Genomic DNA, 19,831 nt, shown 5'->3' on the forward strand with positions numbered 1-19,831 from the left:
AACTTGCCCGACCACAGCCCAGAAGGAGGAAGAGTAGGCCCAAATGGGTTGGTCCACTGGGGAGGGCTCCTCAGGGTGAGGGAAGGCGGGTGAGCCTCTGCCTAAGGTTGAAAGCACCAGCCCAGAGGACTGCCGGGCCCCCACTCTCAGAAAAGCCTCAAGTAGAAAAACTCAGAAATGTCCTCTCTCAGCTCTGTGTCTCTGCCCCGGAGTCAGAAAGGCCAGTGTGGCTTCACCTCTTCCTGCTTCAGTGCAGCCTGGCAGCCCTGGCTGGGTAAGGGGCTGCCTCCCTGCCTGCCCCCAGCTCTGCCCTGGGGGACTGACCGCAGCCACTGCCCACACAGAAACATGCTCACCAAGGAGCTGGTTGAACCAGCTTGCCCAGGCCCGAGCGCAGCAGTGACCATGCCTCCACTTCCGCCCAGGGAGACACCTGCCCCACAGGGCCCCGGCCGGCCCCCTCTGCCACATCCCTGCCCCAGAGCTCAGAGATCCGCTCTAAGGCATCACTCTGTTCTCAGCCAGATCCTCCCCAGGAGTCTCCCCTCCTGAGAGCTCAGTGGCTCGACCCTCCCTTGTTTTCTAGATCAGGAAACTAAGGTCCAGAGAGGAGGAGGCACGTCCCAGGAATACCCAGCAAAGTGGCAACACAGCCAAAACGAGAACTCAGGGCTCATGTCTCCTGAGGCTGAAAGAAGAGGGAAGGAGAAGGACAGGAATGTGAAGGTGAGAAAAAAGGGCAGGGAAAGGAAGGAGGATGAGAAAGTGAGGAGAGAAAGGAGCCTGGGAGATGGAGAAGTTCTAGAAGTCTATCTCCTGGTAAAGTAGAGCAGGGCTGGCTTACTCCCGACTCTCCAGGATACTGAGGCAGAGGGTGGTGTTTGCTGTCCCCGAGGCTCAGTCCAGAGGTCTGCCTCGGGGCCCCGCCCAGAGGAAAACTCTGCACCAAGCCAGGCCTGACCTCAGGGCCTAGGGGCCAGGGAGCCAGCCCCACGCCCTGCAGACGTTCTTCCTGAGTTACCAAGCAGCCCCAGGGAGGACCACACCTCTCTCCTGACATCTGCCCTGCCTGTTGTCCCAGGACTCAGCCACCTGCCAGGTCAGCCCCTGACTCACTGTTCAGGCAAGAGAAGCCAGGTTAAGGAAGAGGGAGTTGGATGGGCCATGTGGGTAGTGCCCTGAACCCCTGTTGCTCCCCTGGACCAGCCCGGGTGCCCCTAGGTGACCTGGGATGAGTCACTTCCCTGGCAGTTCCTTGACGGCCCAACAGTAACAGACAGGGGCCCATCCTGTCCCTCCCCCACGGAGTGGGGGCCATGAGAACTGAAAACACAGCTGGGCTTGGGAACTGGCCAACATGGACGTGTCCTTGGGGAGGCGCAGAAGGAAGGGACAGTCTCAGCTGGGCCACGGACTCCCTGTGCAACCAGCCTTCTGTGGACACCAGCTTCTTCATCTGCAAAATGGGGACAGCGAGCCTCCCGCACACAGACAGGGAGCTCACAGATAGGGTATGCGGTGGAAAGAACAGGCTCTGAAGCCACAGGGGCAGGGAGTGGAGCTTGAGAGGAGTGGGAAGACAGGCCACACTCTGTGCTCGTTATCTGTGTCCCTGTCCCCCACGAGCCTGTGGGCTCCTCAAGGGCAAGGCCTGGGCCCCAGTCATCTCCGTGTTCCCAGACTCAGCCTGATACCTTGATCAGCCTGATACCTGATACCTAGGCTCAGCACAAAATGGATAGATGAGCAAATGAGACAGAAACAGAAAAAATGGAATGCACGAGCAAACAATTGGACAACACAAGGTAAACAGCGAGCTCCATGAGGTCAGAGACCAGAGCTGTCTACAATAATATCCCTGCACCTAGACTAGCACCTGCCCCATAGCAGGTGCTCGACACACTGTGGAATAAATGAATGAGACTGAAAGACTAGATGGCCTGCTCCATTCCCCTAGGCCATCCTCAGATCCCCAGTTCCCAGCAGAGCGCAGACTCAGCAGGGGTCTCCTGCCCACTCTGGCTCTTACCTTTCTGCAGGTGGATGATGTCAGGGAAGTTTGAGAGCAGGCCCTGGTAGAGAGACAGCGTGTCGAGCATCTGGAAGAGGTCGTTCTTGGGCTGCTCAGCGAACATCTCACCAACAGCTTCATAGGTACGGCCCGTGTGAGAAATGGCACTGTTGAGAGCCTCGGAGCTAAAGGGGGGGTCCATCTGGAAAGCATGACTGATGGCCTGGAAGGCATTGCCCAGCTTCTGGAACTCCTTGCGGAAGCCTCCCACATGCTTGCGCACCAGCTCGGATGCTACGGTGCTGAGCTGCAGGACGCTGTCGTCCATCTTCTTGCTGAAGGCCTTGAAGGTGTCCACACGGTCCTCCACATCCTGCAGGTCCTGGTGCTCCGTGGGGATCTGGAAGGTGAGCAGGAAGCTGGCACCCACCATCTCATCCTTCTCTGCCCTGCGTTTGCCCATCTTCCACTGCTTGTCATCCAGGCAGCTGAGGAAATGCTGGAAGCCCTCGTACTGGGACAGCACAGGGTGGCTGGTCATGTGGTCCATCCAGAGGATGAGCCGACGCTTCCGCTTCTCAATAAAGTCTTCCTCGAAGCGACCTGTGGCCTGCTTCTCTGGCAGGTGGGGCACCGAGATGACAGTGAACTTGTGCAGCAGGCGGTTATAGAGCCAGTCAAAGTGTTTGTAGCGCCGGTAGACTGGCGAGCCAGCGTGGGTAGGTGTGAGCTTGTAGGAGATATAGCTTTTGATGCCCTTGAATTTGGTCTGTTTGGTGGGGTCCTCCACTGAACAGGCAAACGGGTGGGGGTTGGCCTTCCACTGGGGGCCACGAGGGCCCATTTCGATGGAGTACGTCTCAGCGATCTTGGCCATCATGGGCACATCACCCAAGATAAAGGCCTCCACTCCAGAGCGCACGAAGCACGAGAAACGGTTGAGGTTGCGCCCCACCACACTGCCACGCTTGGCAGATGCCAGGCTGTCCTGCCGCTCCAGGGCTGGCTTGGGCCGAAAAGCCATGTGCTGGCTGGGGTAGGCACCAGGGTAGGAGAGGTTGAGAGGGGGGTGCCCGTTGGTGCCCAGCCCACCAGCCCGAGGCTCCTCCACCACTGTGCATCCATCGTCCCAGTCATCCCAGTCATCGTCATCGTCCTCCTCGAAGCTGCCCTGGTGTGAGAGGAAGCCACTGCCCCCACCACTCCTGGAAGGGCTGGCCACGTCATATGAGCTCACCTGGGTGCCCAGAGAGCCTGGGCTGCTGGAGTAGTCGGCATGGTTGGAGCTGGGACCAACCCGGATGATCTCCACGTAAGAGGCAGGGAAGAGCCCTGTCTCACCTCGGCTGTTCTGGCCCTGCAGCCAGCCATCCAGCGAGGTCTCACTGAAGATGACCAGGTCCTCATCCTGATGGATGCTGATCTCCTCCTTGTTCTCGCTGCGGAAGTCATAGAGGGCTCGGCCTTTCAGCGCCATGGCTGGGCCAGTCGTAGAGAGAGATGAGACAGGGTCCTACCCAGAACTGAGAATGCACTAGCAGCTCAAGGCCTGTCACAGCAACTCAGTCTCTCAGCCCCTAAACTGGGGTATAAGCACCCACAGATGCTATCCAGCCTCCCACTACTCAAAGCAATGTCCTCGGCCCATTAACTGCCCTATTATTATTAGGTCTCCAGCACACTGCTGTGAGCAGGAAGGGATCATGTCCATAATCTGCCTCCCTTCCCCTGGCAGCCCCAGAATGGGTAGTCTCTCCTTCCTTCCACTCCCAGAAGAAAAGTCAAGTGACTTGGAGAAATCAGCTCTGAAAGGGCAAGAATTTGTTTGACACTTTCCACTGGAACAATGTTCTGAAATAGAAGAGAATCACTCAGAAACCACCGTTCCAGAAATCCGGGCAGCTCTGGCTCCCAGCTCCTTCTGGCTTCTCTCACATTCCTCTGCAGATCTGCTCCTTCCTCCTCCTCCTGGGCCACTGGGTTTTCAAAAATCCAGAAAATCCAAGAGGGGCATGGAGAAAAGCAGCAGCCTCTTGAATCCAGTCCAAGGGTGGATGTGTCCGGCTTCCCAACCAGCCAGGCCGGGGAAAACAAGGACTGAGGCTTACACAACAGGCCGCCAACTCCGTCGACCCCAGCGGCCCAGCCCGGTCTGGCCTGGCCCCCAGCCCCCAGCCCCCAGCCCCCGGGCCCCCGGGGCCCCCCGGCCCCCAAGCCCTCAGCCGGCTCAGGAGGCTTCCCCCACCCCGCCTCCCGAGTGGCCAGCCCCCACCCTAGGGAAGGAGGGGGTGCGACGAGCCGCTCTGGCGACTTCTGGCCACTAGCTGAGTGGCCTCTTTTGTTTGCCTAGCTCCTCAGCAGCTTCTGAGCCTGAAGCTAACCCTGCTCTGAGTCCAAGGACCCCATCCAAAGGTAACCTCCGCGGTCCCCGGTCCCGGCGCGCAGGTCGTACAGACCCCCAGCCCTGGCGTGCCCGCACACACTCAACAGGAGTTTGGAGAGTGCGCTCCGGCAAGCAGATGGCGCGCCCGGCCGGCTGGCGGTCCGTCGTCCACTCGGCCCCGCGGTGTCCGGCCGGTGGGCGGCGGGCCCTCGTCCAGCACTCGCAGCCCCTCCGCGCCGCCAGCGAGAAGCTAGCTCCAAAACAACAGAAAAAAGGGATTCCGGGAGGTGGCGTCCGGAGAAAGGAGGGAAGAGCCGAGGGGGAGGTGAGGGGTGGGGAGAGGGAGGGAGGGAGGAAAAGCAGGCTGGGGAATTGGGCAAACTCCACAGCACTTCCGTGCGTCCTGGCTCGGCAGGGATGGCCCAGCTCCGCCCTCCCGCGGCCTGGGGCGCTGCAGCCCGCGCCCCCGCCCACTCCTCGCCCGCTTTCCTTCTGGCGCTCCGGGACGGGCTTGAGGGAAGGCGCCGGGACCCCCCGCCCGTCCACCCTCGCGGGGAGACACCTCTTACCCGAGGGGCTTGAGCGCCGCCGCCGCCTCGCCTCCTGGGTTCTGTCACCCTCCTGCCTTTCCCATGACGCAAGTGGAGGAAAACTCGGAAAGTTCGCAAAGTGAGGGCTTGTGACGGGGGCGCCAGAGCCGAGACCCGGGGCAGGGGGTTGAAGAAGGGTGCTGGGAGAGCCGCAGACAGCCGCTTCCCATTCCCGTGCCCCTCCACCCCACTCTGGCGAGACTGGATGAAACTGGGCCGTGGCGCAGCCTGGGGATTGTTCTCCGGAGGGGGCCCCAGGGCGGGCCCCAGTGCCAGCAGCGCCCTCTGGGAAGAAGCCTGAGAGGTCTGGGATACTGGCCGCTGCAGGTCCTGGTACCTTAGCCAGACAGGGCCAGAAGCACCCCTGCCCTGGGAGACTTCCTTCAGAGGGAAAGACAAGACCCTACATATGTAGCAACAGGGAACAAAGCTTAGGCACGACCCGGCGCGGCCTCGGGGACTAGATTTTAATCGGCCGGCAGTCAGCGGCAAGGAGAGAGGGGTGGTCTGCTTAGGCTTGCACGAACAGGCAAGGGGGATCTGACCCTTGGTCACCCCATCCGGGACACTCTGGGCACCGACTGCCAGGCACTGTGCCAGGCACTGGGGATGACATCACAACAGGCAGTAGGTGTTGTGCCCTCTTGGGTTTACAGTCCACCATCTTGTCCTTAATTCATCTATCATACTGTGTCTGTCTCACTCATTCAATCATGCAATCAAGGAAACATTAACTGAGTAATCATTCTGTTATCAGGCCCCCTGGGCTACAAAGATAAATAAGACATTGTCCTAACCCTCCAGAAGCTCAGGTATGTCAGAAGTAGACCGGTAACTCCCTACCCAGTGTCACCAGGGCCATGAAATGTGCATGGGAGGGCACCTATCTATCCCATGGGTGGAGTAAGGATCAAGGCAGGCTTCCTGGAGGAGGAGGGGCCTAAGGTGGGACCAAGACTTTAGCTCGACTCCTCTTCTAGCTATGCCCTGGAGCCTTGCCTACCCCTTCTAGCTAGAACTTCCTTCCTCCTCATTCTGACTCTTCCTACTTGCTGCAGATTAATTGGCCCAAAGTAGATCTGCTAAAGGTGGGCACCTTTGATGTTTTGAGGGGTGTAGGGCGCAGGCCTCTGGCTCCAAAACCCAATTTCATCGGTGCAGTGAGTAGATCCAATTCCCTATACAGGGCTGGCATATGACCTGAATAAAGGCTTATATACAAACCCCAGAAGGCCAGGTATTTTTTTTTTTAATTTTTATTTGTCACTGTAGTTGACATATAATATTACATTAGTTTTGGGTGTACAACATAGTGATTCAACAATTATATACATTACCAAATGCTCACGGTGGTAAGTGTAGTTACCAGCCCAGGGATTAAATTGCACAGAGAAATACAACTGGTCAGGCAGACCTGAATTTTTGCATCAACAGCGCAAGGCAGTCTGAGCTGCTCCTTAGGAAGCCCAGTTATCAGGTTAGCTCAGAACCTGGAAACCCCATGATAGGAAGAGATGGTGTGACAAGTCTTTCAGCCAAAAAGCCTTGAGATCTTGTCCCCCACAATAGGGCCAGCCCTTGATTCTAAGGATTCGGGTCATCCTACTCTTGCTACAACCAGAGCTGGAGTATGTTTCCTCCAGCTACTTTTGGGACACCCCTTCTCTGGGATCTCGCTTCAGTTCACATAGCCTCTCTCCAAGCTGAGCCTAACAACAGCAATTACTTCATTAGTGCCACATACTGTGATAAACATTTTACCTTTATTAGCTCCCTTAATACAATCGATGGGATTTCTGCTCCCCCAAGCAGGATCCTAGTCCAGCTACCACCCTATGGCTTTTAGTTGGTTCCCAAACACCTCAGACACAGTCATAGACCAAGCATCTTAGACTTACTCCCACATCTGTTCTGGGTGGGTTTTTCTAACTCTCAGGGGCCACCCTTATTTCCAGGTTCTTGGGGAAAATTCTCTTGAGCCTCACAGAGATTTCCATCCAGTACTGATATCTTCCATTCCCTCCCTTTCAGTGACCCTCTTCAAGCCTAGGGATAACACAGCGCGCGCGCACACACACACACACACACACCGCCAGGTGCTAGTCTCAGAAAACTGCACTAACCTTTGTGGTTTCCCTACACCCTGCCCATTCCCTTGAGACAAAGTCCCTTTATTCAATTCTCTTCACATTATTCTAATTGGAGTGTGTTCTCTCTTTCCTGCTGGGGCCCTGACTCATGCTTGACAAATAACATCCATTCCCCATCCAAGCACCCAACTTTCCTCCTTTAGGAAAGGAGTCAGCAAGGGAGAAGTGCAGCCAGTGGTTTCCAGGCTGACCCCCCTGGTGGCAGTGTGGGTACACTGGACTACATTGTAACAACGCACACAAGAGGACAACAGCCTGAGATAATGCAAGGGTACCGGGCTAGGGAGAAGTAAATCTGGGAGTTTATGCAAGTAGAATGGACTGGAATGGCATCCAACAAGCTGTGGGTATTGAAGAAAGAGTCAACCCACATCTTTAAAAAATAGATTCTCCACTCTACTTCCCCCACCAGCTACTGTCCCATTTCTCTGCACGCATGAGCAAAATTCCTCAAAATAGCCATCTATACTAGCTGCCTGCAATTTCTTTCCTCTTCTTAAACACCTCTAGCCAGTCTTTCACCGGCAGATTCCACTGAAACTATTCTTGTCAAGGTCAAAGTCATCAATGACCTAATGGTTATTCTCAGTTCCCCTCTTACTCCCCTCTTACTCAACCTCTCCATAGCATTTGACCGGGTTGATACACTTTCTTCACTTGCATCGGGAAGACCATACTCTCCTGGTTTCCCTTCTACCTCACTGGTTCATCCTCCTCTCTCCAATAATTCTTAATACTAGAGTGACTACAGAAAGCAGTCCTCTTGTCTTTTCTATCATATTCACTCCTTTGATGACCTCGTCCAGGCTCATGGCTTGATACATCATCTATCTGCCAATAACATCTCAATTTTTTAATCTCCAGCCTAGGCCTTTCTCTAGAATTCCAGACTCAAAAGTCTTTCACCTTGACATCTCCCCTGGGATGTCTAATAGACACCTCCAACCCAACATGTCCCAAACAGTATCAGGCATTGCACCCTAAACCTGTTCTACTTGGCAGCCTTCCCGATCTCAAGTGATGAGTAGTTTCTTCCACTTGCTCAGGAGAAAAACTGGAGCCATCCTTGACTCTCCTCATCATCCTGGGATTCCTTTCACATCAGAGTCTCACTACTGCTCTCCTGGTCCCAGCCACCATCTTTCTCACCCAGATCACTGCAATAGCTTCCTAATGATCTGTTTCCATCCTTGCCTTCTGACAGTCTGTTCTCAACACGGCAGTTGGAGTGATCCATTTAAAATATAAGTTAGATGTCAATCCTCTGCTCAAAACCATTCAGTGTCCTCATCTCACAAACATAAAAACCAAAGTCCTTACTTACTCGAAGGCCTATGAGCCTGTCATCTGAACCCTCTTTCCTCCCCTCCTAGCCCACTGCTCCTTCGAGGATGGCTATTACTCCTCTTCTGGCATGCCAGGTGCATTCCTGTCTTAAGGCATTTGCAGACTGTGTCCTCTTCCTCAAATACTCTTCCCCTAGATATCCATATGGCTAAATCCCTATAAAATATCACCTTCTCAATAAGACCTACCCTGACATGCCCTATATAAAATTACAGCCCTTCCTCACCCCAAGTTCTCCTATATCCTGCTCAGTTTTGTTTCATAATGCTTATCACTTGCTAACACATATAGTTTAGTTTTTACTATGTTTATTGTCTGGGGAGAAGGAAGTTAACCAAGAGTCCTACTGCAGACATGCTGAGCAAGGGCTGAGGATGGGAGTAAGGTTGGGGGAATATGAAGGGCAAGGATGCAGTGCAAACTGGGAGAAGATATTTGTTCCATATATAACTGGTTAAGGCTTAATAGCCATAATACATAAAGAACATCTTCAAATCAATTAGAAAAAAAGAAAAAAAAGCAAACTGTATTAGTTTTCTATTGCAGCTACTACAAGTTACCACAGACTTGGTGGCTTAAAGCAACCCAGTTTTATTCTTTTACAGAAATCCAAACTGGGATCTCACTGGGCTAAAATTAAAGTGTCAGCAGGGCTGTGTTCCTTCTGGAAGCTCTAAGGAAAAATTTGTTTCCTTGCCTTTCCAGCTTCTAGAGGCTGCCCATAGTCCCCTGCTCTTGGATCCCTTTCATCTTCAAAGCCTGCTAGCACGTCACTCAGACTTCTGCTTTCATCATCCTATGTCCTGACTCTTCTGCCTCCCTCTTTCACTTATAAGGACCCTTATGATATCATGGGACCCACTCAGGTAATTGAGAATATTCTCACCATCTAAAAATCTTTCATTTAACCACATCTGCAAAATCAGTGTGTATACAAATTACCTGGGGACCTTGTTAAATGCAGACTCTGATTCTGTAGGTCAGGAATGGGCCTAAAATACTGCATTTCCAACAAGCTCTTTGCTGGTCCACTGGCTCCACTTTGAATAAGAAGGTTCTCAATGTATTTAGAGATTCATGTGTAATGATAAAACTATTTTTTTCTTTTTAAGCGAAAAGGAAAAATAAACACAAAACTCAGTATAGATACCATTACCTCTGGCTGGAGGAGTGGCTGGAAGAAGTAGATGAAATGGTCCTGGTGACATTTTCTTAAACTGGGTGTCCGGTTCATAAGTATTCATTATACTTTGTAACTTACGTATATTACATATATTATTTTCCACATATCAAGTATTATACTTAAAAGGACATGAAAACCATACAAAAATAAGACAAAATGATCAGCGAAGAAGCTAGGTGGCGTCAAAGGCCTGGGCAAATAAAGTGGTTAGTCTATATAACTTACAGATATAACTAGCCTAACAGCGTTTAATTTATTAAACTCAGTACTGGCTGACCAGAAGTCCACCCAGTCGGGCTAATTTATATGAGCTCAACTAAGGAGTTAAGTTTCATATTTAATATCCAAATTTCTCAGACTTGCTGGGTTTTATGAACCGCCTAGCATTCCTGCTAACAATACCGATTTCCAGGAGGCTCCCGTGTAAATCTCGATTCTGTGCGTGTAAGGAAACAGCCGGGAAATCAATATTTTATATGTTCGCCGGCGTCCAGCCCCACTAAACAGGGACCACTCGCCCGCCTGGTGAAGGGCCTCGCGGTAGCGAGCGACCGGGACTACCCGGTTAGCCCCCGGCCCGCTGGCTTCGGTAAGCTCCCCACCAGGTGGGAGGAACCCGACGAGAGGTTAGCACGGTAAACCCCATCAAACAAGCACGGACGGCGGTCACCCGTCTTCCCCAGGATTGTCCTCAGCTTCTCCGAGCAGACTCACCTGGAAGTCCCTAAAAGACGTTAAGTCTGAATGAGAGGAAACGATTACCGCACTAGAGGATATATTTTTGGTAACTGAAGACCTCGCGAAAATTTAAAACAAAAAAACGAAAACAAAAACACCTCCCAGTGTCATGTCCCCGCCCGCCGCCCCACCTCCAGCCTTTCTTCGCTACTTCTTCCCGGTTCCTTCCGCCAACGCGAAAGGAAACGCGAGAAGAGACGTGGGGCGTGGCTCCACTCTGACCAATGGAAATCGAGGGCGTGGCCCTGAGCCTTTCTCTCATTGGCCCAGGGTCCCCCGGCCTGATCTTCGCGCTCGGAGACGACGGAAGTCGCCCAGCCGCTTGTACGCGCTCGTAGCCTGGGGTTTTGCCGCCCCGGGAGCCACCATCATGGTGCGGAAGCTTAAGTTTCACGAGCAGAAGCTGCTGAAGCAGGTGGATTTCCTGAACTGGGAGGTCACTGATCACAACCTGCACGAGCTGCGCGTGTTGCGGCGTTATCGGCTGCAGCGGCGGGAGGACTACACGCGCTACAACCAGCTGAGCCGGGCCGTGCGCGAGCTGGCGCGGCGCCTGCGCGACCTACCCGAGCGCGACCCGTTTCGCGTGCGCGCCTCGGCCGCACTGCTGGACAAGTTGTACGCTCTCGGCCTGGTGCCCACGCGCGGCTCGCTCGAGCTCTGCGACTTCGTCACGGCCTCGTCCTTCTGCCGCCGCCGACTGCCCACCGTGCTCCTGAAGCTGCGTATGGCGCAGCACCTCCAGGCCGCCGTGGCCTTCGTGGAGCAGGGCCACGTGCGCGTGGGCCCCGACGTGGTCACCGACCCCGCCTTCCTTGTCACGCGCAGCATGGAGGACTTCGTCACCTGGGTTGACTCGTCCAAGATCAAGCGCCACGTGCTGGAGTACAATGAGGAGCGCGATGACTTCGATCTGGAGGCCTAGCGGGTCGTCCCAGCCGCGGCTGTATTTCATAGATGGGAAAGCTGAGACTTGGTGTTTGAGATTCTGAGAGGGCGCTCTCCCCGAGAGTGTGTCAGCCAGGCTTTGGTTCTTAAGAACTTGGCCCCTCAGCCGCAGGCCACGCACAGAGCCAAAGGGTACGGCCGTTTTCCATGAACTTTTGTTAGTCGTTGGACTATTGATAATTAAATGACTTATTTAAGAGACACTGGGAAGCAGTTTTGTGCTGCACTACGGAATTGTTAGATTATGTGCCTGAAACATGGTAGTGTGAAGGAACTTTGCTCCCCACCCCTTCCCCTTAGCTTTCTCTTTATTTTATAGCAGGATGGTTTGGGTCAGTGTGTTTAATTCGAATACTTGCTCTGGTTTTGTGATTACGCTGTGTACAGACGATGGAGAATTTGGTCTCAAGTTTTCATAAAATGGGTGAGACTGTAGTGTTGTGGGTGCCCTCCCTTGCCTAAAGGAAGACTTCCTAATGCCAATAAATGGTCAAGCTGCTTTGTATATGCAAATTTTTGTCTGTCTGGTTTTCTCATATAGGTTCACATCTGGGCTCCTTGGCCCAAGAACCCAGTAGAAAAGAATAAGGTCAGGAGCGACCTGCCTGTGGGTGAGGCCTGCCACAGGGGGGCATGTGGAGGTTGCAGGATGTTGTACAGGGCTGGGCAAATTAGTCAGTTTACCAATCCCTTCCTCGGAATGAGTGTTTTGGCAGAGCTCTTCCCCACAGGACTTCCTGTTGACATTCCAGCCCCAGGAAATACCATATTAGAGGGCTGAAGTGTTTGCTGTTTGCTTGCCTAAGGAAATAATCACCCTGTAGCTTGGCCATCTAGCGGTTGGAAGTGGCCCAGGAGGTTCCTGGAAACATGTTCGTGGTAGGCAATTGGGAGAATAGGGAGACTACCTCTTTTTACACAAGGAGAAAAAGTAGGATGCCAAGACCAATGGATTGGCTTTTATATATGCCTTCTCAATGGAGGTGAAAGGCAGCATCTGGTAGAGAAACAAGGGAAGGGGACACTGTGGATGGTAATAGCAAATGCCTCCACTATATGTCAGGCACAGTTATAAGTGCATTAATCTGTTTAATCCTCCCAACAATGCTAAGAAGTGGGGAATCCAATTATCCTCTGCTTTTCAGATGAGGGAACTGAGGCAGAGATGGATCAAACTGCCCGAGATTGCATAGCCAATAAGCGGCGGAGCTGGTATCATGCTCCCTTTAAGAGACTGTCAGCATTGGCACAGCCAGCCCTTGAGATATGTAGGGCTTTAGAGAGAATCCCTGAATTTGAGTTTCTAACCCAGCAGAGAAGAAGCACCAAGCAACGGCATTGGTCCCCAGCAAGATGCTATATAAAGGTTGAGCAAGGAGCAGGCTTTGAGCTGCCAAGGCTTAACACTCACTGAGACCCTACGTGTTAGGCTGCCATTTGCTCTTCCCAACAACTCTGCAAGGTAGGTGGTGTTATCCCTGTCTTTTCAGTTTGGGAAATAACTGAAACAAGAACTTTGTCCAAGGTTGAGGTTCAAGTCCAGGCTTATGTGGCTCTAAAGGCCATGTTCTTTTCTTTTCTTTTTTTTTTTTTTTTAAAGATTTTTTATTTATTTGACAGACACAGTGAGAGAGGGAACACAAGCAGGGGAGTGGGAGAGGGAGAAGCAGGCTTCCTGCCAAGCAGGGAGCCCGATGTGGGGCTCGATCCTAGGACCCTGGGATCATGACCTGAGCCGAAGGCAGGCGCTTAACGACTGAGCCACCCAGGCGCCCCAAGGCCATGTTCTTTTCAATGCCGTTCCTTTAGAAGTGGAAGGAGAGAAAATTCTACTCCTCAGCTCTGGTGGCTGGGCACATTCTCTGCCCATTTGAGGAATGTCCTCAGCGCTCCCAGGATTGGGGATTTCATGGAGAAGTTGGTGTTCTAAAAGCCACCTCTGGCTCCTACCCAGATCGCACAGGGCAAGGCAGGTAGATTGGCCCTTTGGAGTAGTTGGAGCCTGCATCGGTAGACTAAACATACAACTTCAAAGTTCTCTTGAAGGAAACTGGGTTTAGGAACTTGGGAGTAAAATCCAAGATTCCTTAGAAAAGTCTTTCTTTCTTTGGGAGTAAGGTATGAAAGAAATAACTTACCAAAAGTTATTTAAAAACTGGGGCGCCTCGGTGGCTCAGTCAGTTAAGCGTCTGCCTTTGGCTCAGGTCATGATCCTGGGATTGAGCCCCACATCTGGCTCCCTGCTTAGTGGGGAGTCTGCTTCTCTCTCCCTCTGCCTCCCCTCCCACTCACTCTCACTGTCTCTTGCATGAACGCTCTGCACTCTGAAAATCTTTAAAAAAACTTTTTTAAAAACTTAAAAAACAAAAACAAAACCTATGCAAGATTCAGAAGGCAAGTTCTAGAACCAGACTATGTGCTCTGAATCAGGACTTCTAGGCTTAACTAGCTGTGTAATATTGACCATTTTTCTTAGCCTCTTATGTGCCTCCATTTTCTATATTACAAATATGTGGTAATACAGAGTAGGGGAAAAGAATGGGGAACTATTGCTCAACAGGTACAGAATTTCCATTTGGGGCGAGAAAAAATTTTGGAAATAGATTATGGTAATGGTTGTACAACGTTGTGAATGTAATTAACACCACTGAGTTGTGCACTTAAAAATGGCTAAAATGGGGGTGCCTGGGTGGCTCAGTCAGCTGGGCAGCTGCCTTTGGCTCAGGTCATGATCCCAGAGTCCTGGGATCAAGACCCACATTGGGCTCCCTGCCCACGGGGGAGTCTGCTTCTCCCTCTCCCTCTCCCGCTCCCCCTGCTTGTGCTTGTGCTCTCTCTGTCTCTCAAATAGATAAAATCTTAAAAATAAATTATTTTTTTAAACAGCTAAAATCGCAAATTTTATGTTATACATTTTTTTTTTAAGATTTTATTTATGTATTTGACAGAGAGACAGCAAGAGAGGGAACACAAGCAGGGGGAGTGGGAGAGGGAGAAGCAGGCCTCCCGTAGAGCAGGGATCCCCAAGGCAGACGCCCAACGACTGAGCCACCCAGGCGCCCCTGTTACACATATTTTACCACAATTTTTTTTTAAGTTTTATTTAGTGATTTAAGTAATCTCTACACCCAGCGTGGGGCTCAAACTCACAACTCTTGAGATCAAGAGTCACACGCCCTACTGACTGAGCTGGCCTGGTGCCCCCACAATTTTTAAAAAGTGAAAAAAATGGGGGTGGGTAATAACAGTACTGACATTAAAAATTAAGAAAAGGATTAAATGGTTTAATTCCTACAAAGTGCTTAGAGGAGCTCCCGGCATGTATTAAAACCTTAAAGCTTAGCTCCTCCTTCCCCTCCCTCCTCAGGCCACAAAAGAAAGTCAGGGAGCTAGACATGTTACAACAAAAAAGCCTAATATGAAAAAAATGTATATACACGGGCAAGAAAGAAAATTGGTGCGACCTCTCAGAGCAATTTTACAATGTGTATCAAGAACCTTAGGGGCGCCTGGGTGGCTCAGTCAGTTGAGTGTCTGCCTTCCACTCAGGTCATGATCTCGGTGTCCTGGGATTGAGCCCTGCATCGGGCTCTCTGCTCAGCAGGAGTCTGCTTCTCCCTCTCACTCTCCCTCTGTGCTCTCCCCACACACCCTCTCAAATAAATAAAAATAAAAATAAAAGAACCCTAAAAACATACATTATATATGGGGCACCTGGGTGGCTCAGTCAGGTCATGATCCCAGCATCCTGAGATGGAGCCCTGTTTCGTGCTCTCTGCTCATCAGGGAGTCTGCTTGTCCCTCTGCCCCTCCTGCTCGTGCTCTCTCTCTCTCTCTCTCAAATAAATAAATAAAATCTTTTAAAAAAAAATACATTGGGGCGCCTGGGTGGCTCAGTCGTTAAGCGTCTGCCTTCGGCTCAGGTCATGATCCCGGGGTCCTGGGATCGAGCCCCGCATCGGGCTCCTTGCTCGCTGGGGAGCCTGCTTCTCCCTCTCCCACTCTCCCTGCTTGTGTTCCCTCTCTCTCTGTCTCTCTGTCAAATAAATGGATAAAATCTTAAAAAAAAAAACATTTATATACCCTCTGACATAGAAATGTCACTTTTAAGAGTAGCATAATTATTGGTCTTTGCAGAAAATTAACTATGGGGATCTTCATCACAGTATTTTTAATACAGAATAATAGGGAAAAATTGAAAATGTGTCCCAAGTGGACTGGTTAAATTATTGGATAGCCTTATGAGGAAACACAACTATTAAAAATTGTAGGGGCGTCTGGGTGGCGCTGTCGGTTAAGTGTCAGACTCTTGGTTTTGGCTCAGGTCATGATCTCAGGGTCGTGAGATGGAGCCCTGAGTGGAGCTCTGCACTCAATGGGGAGTCTGAGATTCCCCTCTCTCTCTCCCTTTCTCTCCCTCTAGCCCTCCCCCACCTCACGCACGTGTGTGCACGCACACATGTGCACACACACACACTCTCTCTCTCTCAAATAAGTCTTAAAAAAATAATATTATTATAGCAAGATAGCCCATCCCCTCCAGATTTCTGACTCAAGTCTGGAGTGGGCCTGAGGTGCTGCTGGTCACATTTTTTTTTTAATTTTTTATTGTTATGTTAACCACCATACATTACACCATTAGTTTTTGATGTAGTGTTCCATGATTCATTGTTTGTGTATAACACCCAGTGCTCCATGCAGGACATGCCCTCTTTAATACCCATCACCAGGCTAACCCATCCCCCCACCCCCCTCCCCTCTAGAACCCTCAGTTTGTTTTTCAGAGTCCATCGTCTCTCATGGTTCATCTCCCCCTCTGATTCCCCCCTTCATTCTTCCCCTCCTGCTATCTTTTTTTTTTTAAACATATATGTTGTATTATTTGTTTCAGAGGTACAGATCTGTGATTCAACAGTCTTGCACAATTCACAGCACTCACCATAGCACATACCCTCCCCAATGTCTATCACCCAGCCACCCCAGCCCTCCCAACCCCCACCACTCCAGCAACCCTCAGTTTGTTTCCTGAGATTAAGAATTCCTCATATCAGTGAGGTCATATGATACATGTCTTTTTCTGATTGACTTATTTCGCTCAGCATAACACCCTCCAGTTCCATCCACGTCGTTGCAAATGGCAAAAATCTCATTCCTTTTGATGGCTGCATAATATTCCATTGTGTATATATATACCACATCTTCTTTATCCATTCATCTGTCGATGGACATCTTGGCTCTTTCCACAATTTGGCTATTGTGGACATTGCTGCTATAAACATCGGGGTGCACGTACCACTCTGGATCCCTACATTTGTATCTTTGGGGTAAATACCCAGTAGTGTACTTGCTGGATCGTATGGTGCTGTTGGTCACATTTTGAGAAGCACGAGCCTTGTGCCTAGTCCAGTGCTTGGCATACAGCAAGCACTGGGACAATGTGAGATCATCTCCCAAAAACTGAGGGGGCAGAGGCTGGACTGGCTGCCCGCAAGCATGGGCAGAAAGCAAGAGAAGCAGGGGCCGGCTCTGCTGATGACTTAAAGCATGACTTGGGGCATATCCTCCTGGGCTGGACCTCACTCCCTCTCCTGTCTGTAATAGAAGGAGGCGGAACCAGGTGGCCCCTAGTTTCTGCTCTGAAAGTTTTTGATTTGGAGGAGAGGATATGAAAGAGTGCAGTCAACATTTAAAAAGAGGCAGAGAAGAAATTAGAGGCTCTGTCTGGCCCAGTAATCCCCAGTCCTGACTCAAGTTGAAAGCTGTGCTAGCTTCAGGACAAATCTGAGAACGGGCCCCCACTGTCTGGCCCCGGGGAAGTTTCCAGGGGATATCTTCCCCCACCCCCACCCCAACACCATCCAGGGCTGGGACTCTTCCCAGCCTGGGAGGTGAGAGGGCAACGTGGAGATGAACCAAGTCACCCATTCAGTTCACCAGCTGAAAATCAGGAGCAAAACGAGACCCCCTTAAAATACAGAGCAGGCAATGTCTCATGGGCTAAAGATAAGGAACTTTGGACTCACTAGGCCTGGATTAAAATCATGGCCCATCACCTTCTGACTGTACGTGACCTGGGCAAGCACTTTTATCTACAAGGAAGAGACTCTTGGGCTTACCTAATTAGAAATTGACATACTTATGATTAAGTGAATCAGTAAGGGAAAGGTTATCTTATAACAAGAAGTTATGTACTAATAAAACAAGATTTTTGAGGATTTACTCTGTGCCAGGTACTATCCTAATCACCTTACCTGGATTATGTCACTTAACTATAACCATCTTGGGAGGTAGGTGCTATTATTAGCCACATGGGGGAGGAAACTGAGGCATATGTAGGTGAAATAAGTCACAGAGGCCACAGAGCCAGCCGGTAGGTGAGTCTGGATTTGGACCCAAGCCATCCAGCTCCAGAACACAAGACCTGAACCACTCTAACATGCTTCCTCTCACCCAGAGCTGGGCCCTAGGGACCTTGTGGGAGTGGGGGAGAAAAGGTTTGGCCCCTCTGAGCTTTAGGGTCTCCTGTGCCTGCAGTTTCTGCACCCTGGCTCACACAACACCTGTTAATACATGACTTTGCCACCCTCTCATGTCAGAGTCTCCCTCCTCCCACAACTGGCTGAAGAAAGCCTCTTACATGGTCACCAAGTGGGTGGTGAGAAGCACTGGTCCTCAAGATGGCTTAGATGGTACAGGGTCTAGGCCTTAAATCATATTAAATTACATGGGGAGAAAGCTGTTCCCTTTTCAATTCTCTTTCAGTTCCAGTAACCTCAGGGGAAGGTCTTGGCTAGGGGGCTAGACTTGAACACTGTATAATTCTTGCTACCTCCTCCCCTGCTTTGAGAACAGTAAGCCCTCTCAGTTTTTTTTGGATATATCCCAAAGGCAGCCCTGCCTACCACAACTTGAGTGCAAGCCCCGCTCACTGGCCTCCTGATCACCACGGGGACTTCAGTTCTCCATTGAGTAGCCAGGATGAGCTCTTTCAAGCTCAAATTTCGTTATCTCATAACTTTAAAAACCTCCATCTGCAATGCAGATAAAATCCAAACTCCTGGCTACGGCCTACAGGCTTCTGCATCCCACCTGCCTCTGTGACCTCATCTCCCCACTGCCTCCCCTTCCTCCTACGCCTCCTGCCCACCCCTTCACACAAAGCCTCTCTGGAAATGCATTCAATCTCCCTGTCCTCAGGGATGGCTCCTTTCCATTATTCAGGTCTTGACGCAAATGTCACCTCCTGAGAAGAGTTCCCTGAATACTGGCCCCAGCAGCCCCACCCCACTCCCTCTCAACCCAGCCACCTGAGCTCCTTAACACTGGTCTGCACCCACCTATAGCACCTATCTCTTGGCTTTCTCTACCGCACAACTGGGCTGTAAGGTCCTGGAGGGTGGGGACTAGGTCAGTCTTGGTCATCTTGGTATTTTCTGTGCTTGGCTCAGTACCTAACCAACAGCAGACATTAAACACATATCTGTTAATTGACCGATGACAGAGTGACACTCGGGGGTCCTCCTGAGAGCCTCTTCTTTTGGAAATGCCTGGCAACCTTCCTGCTCTTGAGGTCCTCTTTTTTAGGCAGGGATTCTCCCACCAGTGGGCACTTACCAGATGATTTTAGGGGGTGCACAGATTCCACCTTAAATAACATTGAATCATGGAGAAAGGGGAACTTCCCTCTTCTGTTCTCTTTGAATTTTCCTGATTATACAAGAGAAAAATTCTGTTAGTGTTACTCTTTATCACTTCTCCAACACTTGCTAATCTCAGATTCTTACAAAGTCCTCAGTTTCACAGTTTTCTGCACATACTGGTATTTAGCTAGATTATAACATTATACTATTTTCACTGTGTATATATTTTATAGATACTTTGTTAAAGTGGGAAGTGATTTAAGGTAATGGTATGGCATACCTCTTTTAAATAAATGTATTTAGGTTTTTTTAAATAGCAAATTGATTTAAAGACTTCAAACACAGGTGTATGTGTCTGTGGCCAGTATTGTGAAGGTGGGGTGCCATTGGTGATAGTTGGGGGACCTCTCACTGTTCCAGGCAGAGCAGGCTCTTTTGGAACACAGGGCTCCAAAGAGCCCCTGGGCCAAGTGCCATTTAGTTTGTTCATTGATATGAGAAGTTATTCAGCTGAATATGAATGAACTTTTTTCCCTGGACCTCAGTGCATTAATTTGGGGGACCTCTTTGTCAATCTCAGTCTATTTTGCTTTAATGTGTAAGGCCTCTGTTCTTTTCTGTGCAGTTCTGACCACTTGGTATGACCTCCATGGTCATGAGTAGAGAATGGTGGCTCTGGGACACAAAATACTTAATATCCTGATGTCAAAGTTCCCTAGTGAAGACAGGCCCTGGGCTTTTCTTTGTCCATCATATAAACCAGGCAAACATGAGCTATTATTTGTGGATGCACCAAATAAATAACCTAGTGCACAGCTTTGCTCAACCCAACTATTGAAAG

The 19,831-nt window shown here is 50.6% G+C and overlaps 3 protein-coding genes across 8 annotated transcripts in view; 2 read left to right on the top strand and 1 right to left on the bottom strand.

Moving 5' to 3' along the window:
* The window catches only part of SNX33 (sorting nexin 33), a 63,791-nt gene extending 58,489 nt beyond the window's left edge, over positions 1-5,302 (bottom strand). For 5 of the 6 annotated variants that reach the window (XM_078079059.1, XM_036090000.2, XM_036089996.2 and 2 more), the window contains exon 1: positions 2,030-4,185. In XM_078079059.1, coding sequence (XP_077935185.1) covers positions 2,030-3,488 — 1,459 coding nt within the window. In that variant the 5' untranslated portion in view covers positions 3,489-4,185. Of the gene's footprint in view, positions 1-2,029; positions 4,186-4,963 lie in introns of those variants that run through there. The other variant, XM_036089994.2, reaches the window with a different exon arrangement.
* Positions 4,403-19,831, top strand: part of SNUPN (snurportin 1) — a 38,815-nt gene continuing 23,386 nt past the window's right edge. Inside the window, exon 1 of the mRNA XM_078079062.1 lies at positions 4,403-4,423. The gene's annotated coding sequence lies outside the window, so the exon portion shown is untranslated. The remainder of the gene's footprint in view (positions 4,424-19,831) is intronic.
* IMP3 (IMP U3 small nucleolar ribonucleoprotein 3) lies at positions 10,669-11,863 on the top strand. The gene has a single exon (XM_036090028.2). It carries the CDS (start codon positions 10,773-10,775, stop codon positions 11,325-11,327), a length of 555 nt encoding a protein of 184 aa, XP_035945921.1. The 5' UTR covers positions 10,669-10,772; the 3' UTR covers positions 11,328-11,863.

Source organism: Halichoerus grypus, chromosome 8 (genome assembly GCF_964656455.1).
Source record: "Halichoerus grypus chromosome 8, mHalGry1.hap1.1, whole genome shotgun sequence".
Classification (NCBI taxonomy): domain Eukaryota; kingdom Metazoa; phylum Chordata; class Mammalia; order Carnivora; family Phocidae; genus Halichoerus; species Halichoerus grypus.